The 14,990-nt window shown below is 43.7% G+C and overlaps 1 protein-coding gene across 1 annotated transcript in view; it reads left to right on the forward strand.

Annotated features, from left to right (window-relative positions):
• The first annotated feature begins 1,614 nt into the window (after window positions 1–1,614).
• LOC134535490 (alpha-aminoadipic semialdehyde synthase, mitochondrial) overlaps window positions 1,615–14,990 on the forward strand; it is a 46,052-nt gene continuing 32,676 nt past the window's right edge. The window contains exons 1-2 of the mRNA XM_063374622.1: window positions 1,615–1,709; window positions 13,811–13,893. Coding sequence (XP_063230692.1) covers window positions 13,819–13,893 — 75 coding nt within the window. The 5' untranslated portion in view covers window positions 1,615–1,709; window positions 13,811–13,818. The remainder of the gene's footprint in view (window positions 1,710–13,810; window positions 13,894–14,990) is intronic.

Raw genomic sequence — 14,990 nt, forward strand, 5'->3', positions numbered from 1 at the left:
TGTAGAGATGATAAAAAATCATATTGTAATTATATGGATCAGAGTTTTATCCGTCAATTGTACGTATATCTTACTTTCACCTTCGTATTTAAGTAAGCTGTACCACAGTCTAAAACATGATATTTAATAAAATGCAGTTTATAAATATATAAGTATGGTTTCTAATTTAATATTTGCCTCCAATTTTGTGTGTGTACAATGGAAGGGACATGACTACCAGAGTTTAATTTTCCACATGGTTAAATGACATAGATTTTCTGTCAAATGTGTTTTTTTTCTATTTGATAAAAAGTGGTTGTCCTCAGGAATTGTGTCAAGTAGAAAACAGAAAATTAGCATCAGCATGGCCAGCAATACAAGACACCCCAGTAGCAGCTCTTGTAGCAAACCTACAAATACTTCCACTTGCACTCCCTACAGGCAAAATGTAGTCTGAAGAGATGGAAGAAAGGGAGCAGTAAGTACTAATACATCAAAACTGGGCAAATGTTAAAACCAGTTGTGAACGTGTGCAGTGGACTGCGTGATACGGCCCTGTTACTGTTGTACAAGAAGTGGATTCTGCAGAGTCCGTTCGTAAAGGGCTCGCCGTTGTAGCAAGGTGCTGGTTCTTCTGCTGCCTGTGCATGCACTGCATATGTGGTACAAGGTCTTGTAATGCAGATCAAGGCAGTCACTTCATGTTGGGAGGGGAACGAGTACTCCTGATGTCCCGGACTGCCGAGACGAGGCTAACACCTGCCCTCTTGCAACCCTCACAGAAAAACACTTGTGCACTGAGTTTTTAGCTAGAAGATTATGAGCCTTATGAATAAAAGAGACACGCACTATATTCTTAAGCATTTTATTTTCACAACCTAACAAAATGAATTATAAGTGATAGCAAATAACTATTATATGCCATACACATCCAGGTTGGACTTTTATCTTCTAAGCTCATATAAAATGCACACAATGCGTATGCTTTAGTAATTACTTGATTAGGTGAAAATAGCTGCTGCAATGAGCTGTATGTGGGCTAAAGTACTGCCTAATATTAATTATACAATCTAAGTTGTTCAGTTAAGTACATACTAATACATGACTTGCAAAATGGAGAAAAGTGTGACTGGATAATAATTAATGTTTCATTTGTTAGTCACAGTATTTCCTGGGAGCACGGATGTGGTGAGCTCAGGCGATGCCAATGTGACGACATCCGTGACGTCCCTATGCCTGCCGAGGCAGGATGATTCCACCGTGGTTTGCCATTGCCTTCCGCGGGGTGGGTTTAAAGGGACATCGCAAACACCCGTCCTGAACTCTTGGGAGATCCTCACCGTCCACACGCTAGCTACTGGACCGAGTGGGCGGACGGGAGCACAGTAATGTAGGGAAGGGTGAAGCAGGGGGTATGAGCAATGGCGTGTCCACACGCTGCAACGCAGTGGCCGTGGTAGGCAGGCCCCGAATCATTGCTCAACAGCTGGCACGTACCCCGAGGCCGCGAGATGTTTGTACACGACCACTCGGTGATGCAATGCTGGAGCAAACAAAGTGGTTATTTACAGTTATTCCGGGCAGGCGGTGTTATCAGGCGCGTCCCTGATGCCCTACTGACCCTGACCCGCGGCGCCGGGCCGGCGCGAGGGGCCGACCAGAGACTGTGAGACGAGCCCCGCCCGCACCCCGCGAAGCAGCTCTACGCTCGACACTTCCTCCTCACGCAGGTGGGTTCACGCAGCTGCCTCGTGGCGTTCGGAGTGTACCGCATCTGCATCTGCGTCTGAGGCGTCCGTGCAGAGTGTTGCAGCTGGCAACTTCTTGCACGTTGGGCGTGGGAGTGATTGTCACTGAAGAGGTGGCGCAGCCAGATAGCTGTGTTGTCGGTTTGTGTGTGTAGAGTGTGCATGAGTGATAAGGCTGACCTTTGCTTCCAGTAATGCTTGTATTCATTCCAGTGGCCACGAGCTCACTGTCATTGCTGCAACTGTTGTGTTTTATATTACAGTCCCAAGGTAGCCAGTCGTGACACACATTTAGTATTAGTTTCATAATGCAATTATAGTTGTGTTTGGAGCTTTAATAGTATCAAGAACGTGTAGAATCGCTGACAAGATGCGTCAGTTAGTAATCACACCGTAGGTTTGCTCACTTGCAAACAATCTGATCCATATGTTGGTTTCTTTCACGTTAGCTGGATTGTGCCTTAAGTTTTCATTTAACTCCCCAATTACCTAAGCTAGAGGTTGACAGTAATGGTAGTAATTAGTTCCGCGGTGTTAACGTCTGCCGCATCACAGGGTCTCTCCGAGGACACAGAGAGGTGGGGATACAAGTGTGACCTACGTAGGCTGTGACGAGAGAGTATCATGAACCAAACAGAGAGTTGCGGAGAAGCAGGCCCATGAGACTGTGACACCAGCTGCATCACGAACAGAAACACTGTGCTGTGTGCATGTGAGGGAACACATAACATTACAATTAACATTTTGAATACTAATGAAACAATGTGCAGTTATTCTGGTCGTTGTGGCCGGCTGAGGTACCACTCTCACAGCCGGGGGTCGGGCAGTCAGTGGGACTCCAAGTACGGGATTCCCGGGTGCACGGGAGCAGCTTTCCGGGAAATTCAGAAATTATTTATTCAGTGACTGACGATGCTTTTCCATTTCCTTACCTCGAAAGACTGTACAGTGGACAAGCTTGCAATATTGCCGCTGCCCTTCGCTTTAGAGCTGTCAGGTTCCTCTGAACGTAGTCAGCACTCGCTGCTCCGGTGATCTTGCGGGCATCTGGGCCTCGCAGACCTGTACACACCATGTGTTTGCAGTCACACACTAATATTACAGATCATTTTGCTGCTGTTATTAGTACAGTATTGTGTGTCAAAAGGCTCTTGCTAAAAAACACAACACGTGCTAATTTCGATACAAAAATTTTATCCGATTTCCTTGAATCCAAATCTTGGAACAGTGTTTTAAGTTAGGTAATTTAATGTTGATGGTGCAACATATAATTTTGTCAGTTTGCTAGAAAATTAAATAGATGAAGCTAGTTCTCTCAGAGTTAGTACACGTAACACATTAAAAATGTTAAAACCATGGATTGCAATCGAGTTGGTGAAATCTATTAGAACAAGAGAGAAAATGAATTGACAATTTAATAAATAACCATTCAATATGCAGCTAAGACATACATATCGTAATATAGAAACAGGTTCTTATACAATAACTAAAGACAATTACCATAAAACAAAAATTGCTGAAGCACAAAATGATACGGAATATTATTAAAAATATATGGAATATTGTTAAAGAGTGTACTGGCTTAAAATATTGCAGTGTGCTGAGGCGCACTGCTTCCGTCACATCTTATTAATTACGTGATGTTTTTTTTTGTTTTCTTTCACCTGTGAGTGCGCCGTCCCTTGAGCGGAGTATTACCCCTCCTTTTCTCCTTCCAGTGTTGACGTCAACGTGTCCCCTCTCTAGGCGCTTGTGGTGCGCGGAAGGATTTTGCTTGTCGCTTGTAACTATGCATGTGTGTGTTCTTACGCCGGACTAATTTCCTTAGAGTATAAAGGGGCTGGGCGCGCTCGCCTCGTTCTTAGATAGTACATAGTTCTAGTGCGAATAGTTTGTCGCGGGTGGTGCGTCCGGTCACCGGTCATGGGTGGGTGAGTGTTGGTGTGTAGTGGCTTGAATTCCCCTTCGCTTACGTTTGGCCCCCACGTTCAAAATTCTAAATTTTTTTCTTTTTTCATTTATACTAGTTCTTGTCCTCAGCGCCGCCCATGGCCGGGAATCCGGCCCGCTCCCGTCTTAGGAGGATATGTACATTTTGCACTATCGGGTTTCATTCTGTTGCGTCTCTCGTATACTTAACGTAGAACGTACCTCGCTTCCTTATATTGTCTGCTTAGGCTCACTATGAAAATGTGCGCGATGCGCCCAACCCCTGCAGAAACGCTGTTCCAATATATACGTTGTTAGAAGTAATTAAAGACACGTTTCTGTGACACTAGTAATATTTACGTATGTAATTTTAAAGTCTGTAACCACTGTTGTATAACCGAACTAAATTATACGCCCCACACGCGCGTGTACGAACTTAGGAGTAGAATTAAGTATTCAATGTTAACCTTAAGGTAGTACTGTTTGACATATAAGACTTCTCGCCCGTGTAGCGAACACATATTGTAAGAGACACGGTTTGATGACTACGGTCACGCTCTACTCTATATTGTACTGTTTAGCTTAACGTGTTGTAAACTTTTGTATTCATGGAATACTTATGTATATCTTAATTTTGATGAGTTGGGATCTATTAAAAAGATTCTTGAAATCTTTCTTGTATATGAGTAGACTAGTGGTCATCCCTTAATGCAAAGTTACCCTTACACCAAGATATACTCTATTTATGCTGATTGATAGCCGTATGCTCCTCCCCTGCAGGTTGGAAAATATCACGACTATATGGGAGGGGTCTGGGATACTTGCTTTAGTAAACGTACATCGTGGTATGTTTCAACCTGCGCCACTCTGCTTACTTGGTGAGCAGCAACGTAACATTAGCTTAACAGGTGACCACTAGATAGGTAGTGTAATGGCCAGTTCCTCAGCCGCCCCCGCCGTCGGGTGGGTTTACACTTTGCGTAGAGAAGATTTGTTGGATTACTTGGGTGATCACGGGCTGGAAGTTGGGGAATCCGAGACCGTACGCGAGTTGCGCGTACGTGTAATTGCTCACGTGCGGGAAACCGCAGCCGCCGCGCTACACCCTCCTGTCGGCGTAGCACTTGAACCCAGAGCCGCGCCCGTATTTAGTCAAAAGATATTCCTGTCTGCGCTTAAGACCCTGCCGCGCTTAGAGGGAAATGTCCCGGACGCGGTTCTAATGCAATTAGCGGATGCTAGCAGGATATATAACCTGAAGCTGGTGAGCGAGGCCGATTTTCTCAAAGCCTATTTGAGTAAGTGTAGCGACGCGTACGTTTCGCTTCTCAGTGAAGCTATCACCGCCGGCTCTTCCTTTGACGTCTTTAAGGCAAATGTTTTAAAATTGGTTTGCCCGCCCAGAGTACTGGAAACGTGTAAATGCAAATTCGTTTACCGTTTTCAGCGGCCCCACGAGTCACTTTCAGACTTCATAAACTCTGTTAGTCTTTTCGCAGAAGCGCTAGATCTCGGACTCCCGGAGGAAAGTTTAGTGGAAATCATTTTGGGGAATGTATCTCCGTCTACTCTGCAACATGGTTCGATGCTCTCAGTCCCCACCACCATGTTGGAGCTGCGCGCTTGGAGCGTAGAAATTCAAAACAGACTTGTAGCGCATGAATGTTATGCGAAAGAATTTCCCAGTGCGCCCGGGTTGAGTAGGCGCGCCGTGGTTTCGTCTGGGGACCATGCATCCGCAGGACAAGTTTTTCGCGCGAGAGACCTGAATCCGCGAAGCCCCCGTGTAACTCGCGCAACTCACGCGGCGAGTGTAAGTGCACCCGTCATGCAGCGCATGGCCGCTTCTGCTCCACCTATGGAATCTAATGGGCCGGCGCCCCGCAGCGGTCGTTATCGGTGCAGTAATTGCACGAGATACGGACACCTCATGTCTGATTGCACTGAACCCGTTCGTGACGTCAGCCAGCGTCTTTGTTTCCGCTGCCGCAGCCCCGGCCACTTTCGTGACCAATGTCCAGGAAACGCCGGAGGACCGCGCGTGTAGGGATGCGTTGCGGCCCCAGTGCTGACGGTAACTTCTCGGTGCAAAATTCACTGCTCTTTGCTAATGTGTTCCTTTTTGGATTTTCTATTATGGCGCTCGTAGACTCGGGGGCTACTCACTCTTTAGTCAGTGATAAGTTCGTTGAACAACTCCGACAACGCGTCCATTTGAGGCATTTTTCTATTAGCGAACACGCTCGCACAAGTATTTGCTTGGCTGATAACAAATTGCTTCATGCTACGTCTCTTCTAAATCTGCATCTTAAAATAGACAGGTTTTCATGGCGGCATTCTTTTTTGATTGTGCCTAACGTTTCCCTTCTAATGATTTTGGGATTGGATTTTTTAGGGAGAACGCGAGCCAGGGTGGATGTTGCCAACCGTAAAATCAATTTTGGTTTTGAACCCCTTTTTGACGTGCCCTTGTGCTCGAAAACCCTTTCGCGTAATTATGTGCTTCAAAGCGATCAAGTTACGCCTGATACCGCGGAGGATAAGATTCTGCAGGATCTCCGTATGGAGTTCCCGGATGTCCTTACGAAAAGAATTGGAAAATGTGACTTGCAGCCGTACAAGTTTTATTTGAAAGACCTGGAACCCATTAAGTCTAAATTTTTTAAGCCTAACCCCATATTGATGACTAAAATGAGAGAAATTCTTGACAAACTTTTGAAAGCCGACATCATAGCTCCTTCAACTTCCAACTACAGCACCCCTACCTTTTTAAAGGTTAAGAAAAACGGCGTAGACTACCACATTGTTCATAATTTTATTCCCTTAAATAGGAAAATAATTAACGATAATTTTGGTTTGCCCACCGTAGAAATGGCCCTACAACAATTGGGAAAGAGCAAAATTTTTTCCGTTATCGACCTCAACAATAGCTTCCACCAGTGCCTCATAGACCCTTCTTGCAGACCCTACACAGCCTTTTCTACCCCTTGGGGCCAGTACGAATATAAAAGAATACCCATGGGAGTAAAGTTTGGTAGTCAGGCTCTTAGCCGGGTCCTCGACCACATTCTGCAAGACGTTAATATGGTTTTTGCCTTCAACTATATTGATGACATCATCATCTATAGCAATTCCTTTGGTGAACATATGCAGCATTTGCGCGAGGTTTTTTTGCGATTGCGCGGTGCAGGCCTCACCATCAATCCCGAAAAAATTTCGCTGGCGCAAAAGTCCGTCAGGTTCTTGGGGTATGTGATTGCCGAGGGTAGGTTGTTGATGGATCCGGACAAGGTATCCCCGGTAGTAAACTTCCCGCGCCCCCGGAACTTGAAGGGCCTGCAGCGTTTTTTGGGATTATTGGGGTACTATTCGCGCTTTATACCCAATTTTGCGCGACTGTGCGCGCCCCTGAATTCGCTTCGGAAGAAACACGTCCCCTTCACATGGTCAGAGGATTGTGATACTGCTTTCAATAAATTAAAGGCAGTCATAGCGAGTCCCCCAGTCCTCATTCTACCCGATTTTGATAAAAGATTTTCTCTACATGTGGACGCTTCTTCTCTAGCTTTGGGCGCGGTGCTGAGTCACGAAATCGCCGGTTCCTTCAGACCCATTGCCTACGCCAGCCGAACTTTGTCAGATGGGGAGAAACGGCTCGGTACATACGAGAAGGAGGCCCTTGGGTGCCTCTTCGGCGTAGAGAAGTTTCACTCCTACCTCGAAGGGTCCGAATTCGACCTGTATACGGACAACCAGGCCCTTAGTTGGTTGTTTAACCACCCCAACCAACTGGGTAAGTTGGGCCGGTGGATTCTCCGCCTGTCCCGATTCGATTTCGTTATCCGACACGTAAAAGGAACTGAAAACGTAGTCGCTGACTCGTTATCACGGATGTTCAATCCGGAAGAATTTTCTGTTGATACCCACCTTTCGGAGGACGGTAAGCTCACTAGCCCACTTGTCGAGGCTCACGTGAATACAAGTAGAATCTTTCCGGAATCCTACGTTAATGTTAAAGAGCAACAGTCTACAGATCCTTTTTGTAGTGACATTCGTCGCCAAATTAGTGCCGGCGCCGACGTACCCTATGTTTTTGAAAACGGTGTCGTCTTTTACACAGGGAAGTCGGGACGAGCGCGTAAAATGTTAGTACCTGTTTCACTACGCCCCCTGATCCTTAAATACTTTCACGGTTCTTTTCTGGGCAGTCACTTCGGCATCTCGAAAACGTTTAAAAAAATTTCCGCTCATTTTGCCTGGCCCAATATACGCGGCGACGTACGTCAATACGTGCGCGCGTGCCATGATTGTCAGGTTTCCAAGCCCCCCTCTTGTGGGAAAATAGGGATGTATGCCGCTGACCCTCCCGTGGCCCCCTGGCACACCGTGCACGTCGATATATTCGGGCCGTTAACCCGGTCTACGCTGGGGAACAATTGCCTATTAGTTCTAGTTGATATTTTTTCAAAATTCATTATCCTACTACCTCTACGGAATTTCAAAGCAGCTACGATAACTCGCGCTCTTCGGACGCGAGTCTGGCAGATACTGGGAGCCCCCGCTATCATCGTGTCGGACAACGCTTCTTATTTCCGCTCAGCGGAATGGCAAGCCATGTGCATGGAGTGGGCCATGAAGCCTGTTCACTCCAGCGCGTACTTCCCCCAGGGGAATATGTCCGAAAGGGTGAATAAAGTCCTAAAAAGCATGTTCACAGCTTATTACAGAGACGATCAGACTCTATGGGACCGAGACATCGAATTTATTTCGATAGGCCTCAATAGTGTTGTTCATTCTGCCACTGGGTTCCCCCCCTCTGTCCCGTTTTTGGGCTGCAGTTTCGCTCACCCTCTCCTTAATATCTGGGGACTCCCTCCCGTAGATGAGGCTTGGGACCCTTCAGCACTCGAAGCTATCGTAGATTCCGTGGCAATTAATTTGCAAAGGGCCAGGGAACGGGTTTCCGATGCGTACAATACTGGCAGACATCCGAGCGATTTTCAAGTAGGCGACCTTGTTTTGGTACGCAATTTTGCGCTCCCCTCAAAGATTGGGAAGCTGGGCTCTAAGTTTATCCCCCCCTTCGTCGGCCCGTATAGGATCTCTAGGTTTCTGGGGGCCAACACGGTGCTCTTGGCTAAACCTGGCACACGAGGGCGTCTGAGGAAAAGCCACGTTAGCCATTTAAAAGCGTATCATGCTTAACAATAAATCGTTTATAGTATAGTACACGCGCGTGTTCCAAAATGTTTTTTTTTGTAATCTTGTAATTTTGTAATCTATTACGTACGCTTGGTTTTGTGGTTGGCGTGTGGGGTTATAATCCTTTTTCAAGGTATACTTGTTGATGGCTTATGTGCGTTAGAGCTGTGAAACAACTTTGGTGTATCTTCTGTATCTTTTTAGAGTTTATTATTTATATTTATGGATATGGCAGTAAAATATTGTTGATTGTGTATTAGTGTTCCGCTTATGTGCCAGAACAGTGAAGTTCTCTTTCTCCCCTTCCGATACTCCGACTCAATTCGCGTGTGCTTCGCTTCGTCTCCCCCCCCCCCCCCAGCCTGCGCTTCGACTTGTCATCGCCGATCACCTTAGCCGACGTGCTACGGGAGGGTTGGGCCCGCCCCCCCCCTCGTACGTCACCGCCTGAGATCCACGCTTCGCCGCTTTCCCCCCCCCCCCCTTCCCCTTGCCGCAGTCTTCGCAGTACCGTGCCCGCCATCGCCGCCGCTTACTACTGGTGGTCCCGGATGCTGGAACTTCGGACGCTTGAAGACGCGCCTTTGGGGTGAGTCAGTTGCTACTCCCCCATCGGCGCACCGCACGTACTCCTCACATTGAATCTCTCGTCAACGGTGTGAGGCGTGGCGAGTATATTGATAACTCTGATAACCGACTCAACAACTACATGCTCCGAGTCGTTGACACCGCTAACACTGGGAGCCACGGCATTGTTCGGAACGCAATCGTGTCGAAGGAAGGAGCACAGTGCGCTAGTTTGCCGCCTGCGCCCTTAAACAAGATGCGGGCACGGGAAGTCTTCTTCAAGATCATCGTACCCCCCCCCCCCCCCCGTTTGGCCGCCTGCAGGTCTGCGATTGCCGAAGTCTACACCTTCCAGCACTTGTTTCGTCAGGGGTGTGTTTTCCCTTAAGCGAGGGTGGTTTCAGTGTGCTGAGGCGCACTGCTTCCGTCACATCTTATTAATTACGTGATGTTTTTTTTTGTTTTCTTTCACCTGTGAGTGCGCCGTCCCTTGAGCGGAGTATTACCCCTCCTTTTCTCCTTCCAGTGTTGACGTCAACGTGTCCCCTCTCTAGGCGCTTGTGGTGCGCGGAAGGATTTTGCTTGTCGCTTGTAACTATGCATGTGTGTGTTCTTACGCCGGACTAATTTCCTTAGAGTATAAAGGGGCTGGGCGCGCTCGCCTCGTTCTTAGATAGTACATAGTTCTAGTGCGAATAGTTTGTCGCGGGTGGTGCGTCCGGTCACCGGTCATGGGTGGGTGAGTGTTGGTGTGTAGTGGCTTGAATTCCCCTTCGCTTACGTTTGGCCCCCACGTTCAAAATTCTAAATTTTTTTCTTTTTTCATTTATACTAGTTCTTGTCCTCGGCGCCGCCCATGGCCGGGAATCCGGCCCGCTCCCGTCTTAGGAGGATATGTACATTTTGCACTATCGGGTTTCATTCTGTTGCGTCTCTCGTATACTTAACGTAGAACGTACCTCGCTTCCTTATATTGTCTGCTTAGGCTCACTATGAAAATGTGCGCGATGCGCCCAACCCCTGCAGAAACGCTGTTCCAATATATACGTTGTTAGAAGTAATTAAAGACACGTTTCTGTGACACTAGTAATATTTACGTATGTAATTTTAAAGTCTGTAACCACTGTTGTATAACCGAACTAAATTATACGCCCCACACGCGCGTGTACGAACTTAGGAGTAGAATTAAGTATTCAATGTTAACCTTAAGGTAGTACTGTTTGACATATAAGACTTCTCGCCCGTGTAGCGAACACATATTGTAAGAGACACGGTTTGACGACTACGGTCACGCTCTACTCTATATTGTACTGTTTAGCTTAACGTGTTGTAAACTTTTGTATTCATGGAATACTTATGTATATCTTAATTTTGATGAGTTGGGATCTATTAAAAAGATTCTTGAAATCTTTCTTGTATATGAGTAGACTAGTGGTCATCCCTTAATGCACAGTTACCCTTACACCAAGATATACTCTATTTATGCTGATTGATAGCCGTATGCTCCTCCCCGGCAGGTTGGAAAATATCACGACTATATGGGAGGGGTCTGGGATACTTGCTTTAGTAAACGTACATCGTGGTATGTTTCAATATGAAAAGGTGGTTATTAAAACTGTATCAAACATCAAATCCTAAAGTAGCTGCAAACACACTATATTAATATTTTACAAATGTTGGAAATGTTATGGCTTCAGACATCCTTAATAATAAGTCCATAAATTATTCAATAAACCCAAAAATTTGTCAAATATCTTTATTTATCTCCTCTATTAATCAGACACAATTTATTTCTGAAATGAAAAACTCTAGTGCTTTGGTTAATGATAAATATAAAGGTACTAAAATAACACAAATAAAAATTGTGCAAACCTATAGCTCATATAGAAAATTTAAGTTTAAGTTGAGGTAAATTTCCTGAGTGGTGAAAGGAAGTGATTTTTACACACTTGCATAAGGGGGTAGCCCTGCATCTTTAAATTTTAGACCAATCTAGATATTAAGTAACATTTCAAAAATTCTAGAAAAATATGTTAAAAAACAATGACATTTTTAGATTAAAAAATACTGTTTGTAAATCAATATGGGCTGATAAAAAGTTTGAGTACAAATGATGCTTTATGAAAAAGTAAAAAACTTTGTTCAAAAAGCCATACAAAAAGATAAAAAATGTGTTTGTGTAATGTTGGAACTTGCGAAGGCATTTGATACAGTCTCACATAAAATACTTCCAGATAAATTGGATAAAGTCGGAATAAGAGGTTTGACAAACACTTGGTTTATAAGTTAATTGGATGGTAGGACTCAGAAAGTAAAAGTAAATAATAAATTAGAAAACTCCCTAAATATAAATATAGGTGTCCTACAGGGCAGTATTCTTGGGCCAATTTTGTTTATGATATATGTAAATAAGGGCAGATAGTTTCTTCTGAAAATTGGCCTTCTGGATTTGCAATGGTTAACAATAAACTTTAAAAAATTACAGATGTATTAGATGATAGTTTTCTTTCTCTAAATATAAATAAAATCAAATATATTACTTTCTCTGTCAAAATTTCTGGTCAGCCTATCGAACACGAACTTAACCTTCATTTATATGCTTGACTCTTATCTAAAATGGGAGAAACATGTTTCTTATCTTAGAAACAAAATTCTAAAAATGGTATATAAATTTTTTGAACTAAGATCTATATTACCTCTTGAAGGAATTAGAATGGTTTACTTGGCTATTTTCCAGTCTGTTCTACAGTATGGCCTTCTGGCCACTAAACCACTTAATTATTACAATTCAAACACTTACTCTACAAGTCATTAAAAAAACCAATATGTACCCATCCAAGGAAATTTTTAAACTATTAAGAGTATTTGATGTTAAAAGATTGTATATTAGAGCTGCAATAACGAGTATGTAATGAGGAGAAAAATCAGTTATTATTACCTATGTAGCTCATCCTATACGGCATAAGAAAACCTTATTTTCAAATAAAAAAATATGTGAATATTTAGTTGGACAATTTAACTGATAAAATTGTAATTTAGGTACTTGTACTTTTTCATTTATATTATTTTTATTTTTTATGTATAGATTTTTTTTCTGAAACAATGATAAACTTTATTTTGTAGTTAAATTAATTGCTCTTTTTAACTTTAAATTTTTAAAAAAATTACATAAGATTTAATAAGTTATTTTATTTATGTATTAATTGTTACAATTTTTAAAAATTGTATGTCAGTCAAAATAACATAGCAAGTAGATTAAAGTGACTAGATGCTCTCACACACAAGCTTGCTTTTAAGGAATGCTAAATTTTCCTGTTTAATTGAGTGAATTGTAGTCAAAGTGTATGTATCAATAACAATAACAATAATAACAATAATAATTTCCTAGGGGTCTAACCAAGGTTTTGGCAACCGGGAAGTGAGGCGGACGTAGACATGGCAAGGATTTTGAGCCAGATGAGCAACCCTCCGTAGCGTAGTCGGATGCACACTGGCTTACGGTGTGAGGGGTCCTGGGTCCGAGTCCCGGGTAAGGCATGGGTGTGACATTTACATTGCTGATATTTGATTACCTACGAATTGAAATTGATGATAGCACTGAAATAAATTGAACCATTTTCCGTTTGGTTTAGAGCTGTAGGCCAGGTATAATTATATATATATACACACACACACACACATATATACATATATATACACACACATATACATACACACACACACATATATACATACACACAGAGAGAGAGAGAGAGAGAGAGAGCCAGACACCAACAAAATGCACTCCGTCTGTGCATCCGTGATGTGGAACTGTGAACGGTCAAAGTAGCATTACTTCAACGTCCAGTACAAGAAGATAAAAAGTTTACGTAGCACATTTGCGAAAAGTGCTACAAAGTTACAAATCGACAGTTGAACATGAACACACACCTCATTCAGACAAACAAATCACTCTTGTTTCCTCGCTGCCCACCTGGCTGGGCTCGAACCAAGACGTGTGCACGTTTAGCCGTGTACTTGCAGTCGTGGGTCTGGGGGTAGTGTTCAGCGTTGGTCGCGCAGTGGCGAGGCAGCGACTGCCCGATGCAGAGCCGGGCATCGCGAGGGATGCGAGACGTTAGTTCTAGCGTGTGTGCAGCACTGTCTTCTGGCGAACTAGTTGTTACTGTGCCTGCCGGGCTGCCTTGCTGCTCCAGTGACAGTTGCAGTGCAAATAAAAGATACAATTTAACATTACAGAGTGCACACCCTAGTACCTGTGCACACCCTAGTACTCTCTTTATGAGGTGTTGGTGTGCATGTCACAAATGTAATAAATAATAAATACAAAAAATTGCACACGAAGGTGACTAATGAACTGTGGTGAGCGTGCGTGTGTGTCGCAGGTGGGGCCATGCACCGTGTGGTGGGAGCCGTCCTAAGGCGGCCGGCACGGCTGGACGGAGCTGTGCCCGCCCGCGCCAAGCACGTGAGTACAGCACGGCCCACTGCGGGGTCGTTTCTACTGACGTTTTTCCATATGAGCCCTGCACCTTGTGTCTGCACAGTCCGCGCAAACACACTGCTCCTCATCCGCTTTTTATGAACTGTCAGGCACTTTGACGTTATCACTCACTTGAGGTTCACAGGGTGTTTACACGTCATGAAAAAGTAATGATGCTGAAGGCCTGGTCCCAAAGTCTTGAAGAAGTCCCTAATAAACTGCAACGGTGCTGGAAGTCATAAAACTTTAATTTCCGGCATCCTTTTACTAATATTCACTTGGTTTTACTCCTCAATTCAGCTTATAGCCGTACATTAAGCATAGTGTGATACTGTCTACTTAAATCATGTGGAAATTACCTCAGATAAGGTATAGCTTAAAATTCTGTACATTCCTGTGAATTGTAGAAAATTTCTTGTTATATTTGCTCATGTTTAAATTTGGGTCTTTACAAACATATTAAAGTAATGGTTCTGTATCATGTATCCAAGTGAATCCCTTGTTCCTGACGGCATGAACCTGTATAATTGATCCTGTGGTACATGATGCTTGCTGTTTTAATTAAGTATGTTGATTGATCCTAAACATAAAAAAAATCACAAAACAAACAAATAATTTTATTTTTGTATTCAACTTGTAACCATAGTTGATTTTTACATCACAAGTTTTTTTGACATGACAACGTCTAATAAATCGATGAACGCCGGCTGCACGCACAAAAAAGTGTCCCACTACGGATATCCCACTACGGATGTTCCTTTTTTCTCATGCGTGGCATCTCTCTTCATGCTCATTGTACGCATGCGTGGCATCTCTCTTCCACTCAATTGGAACGACCATCGATTTGACTTTTCAATCATATTTTCGTCGTTTGAATTATTAATATTATGTAATTTAACGATTGTCCACAGATTTTCAGCACAATCGGTACGGTTATTTAAAAGTAATGTTGAATATTCAAATAGGTACGTTTTGAACCAACAATGGTGTTTTACAGTTACACATAATAATTCAAATTAATACTGGGATCTTTTGCACAATATTTTAAAAAATATTGTAACACCTTATAAATAAGTTTGGTG

Source organism: Bacillus rossius, chromosome 8 (genome assembly GCF_032445375.1).
Source record: "Bacillus rossius redtenbacheri isolate Brsri chromosome 8, Brsri_v3, whole genome shotgun sequence".
NCBI classification, from domain to species: domain Eukaryota; kingdom Metazoa; phylum Arthropoda; class Insecta; order Phasmatodea; family Bacillidae; genus Bacillus; species Bacillus rossius.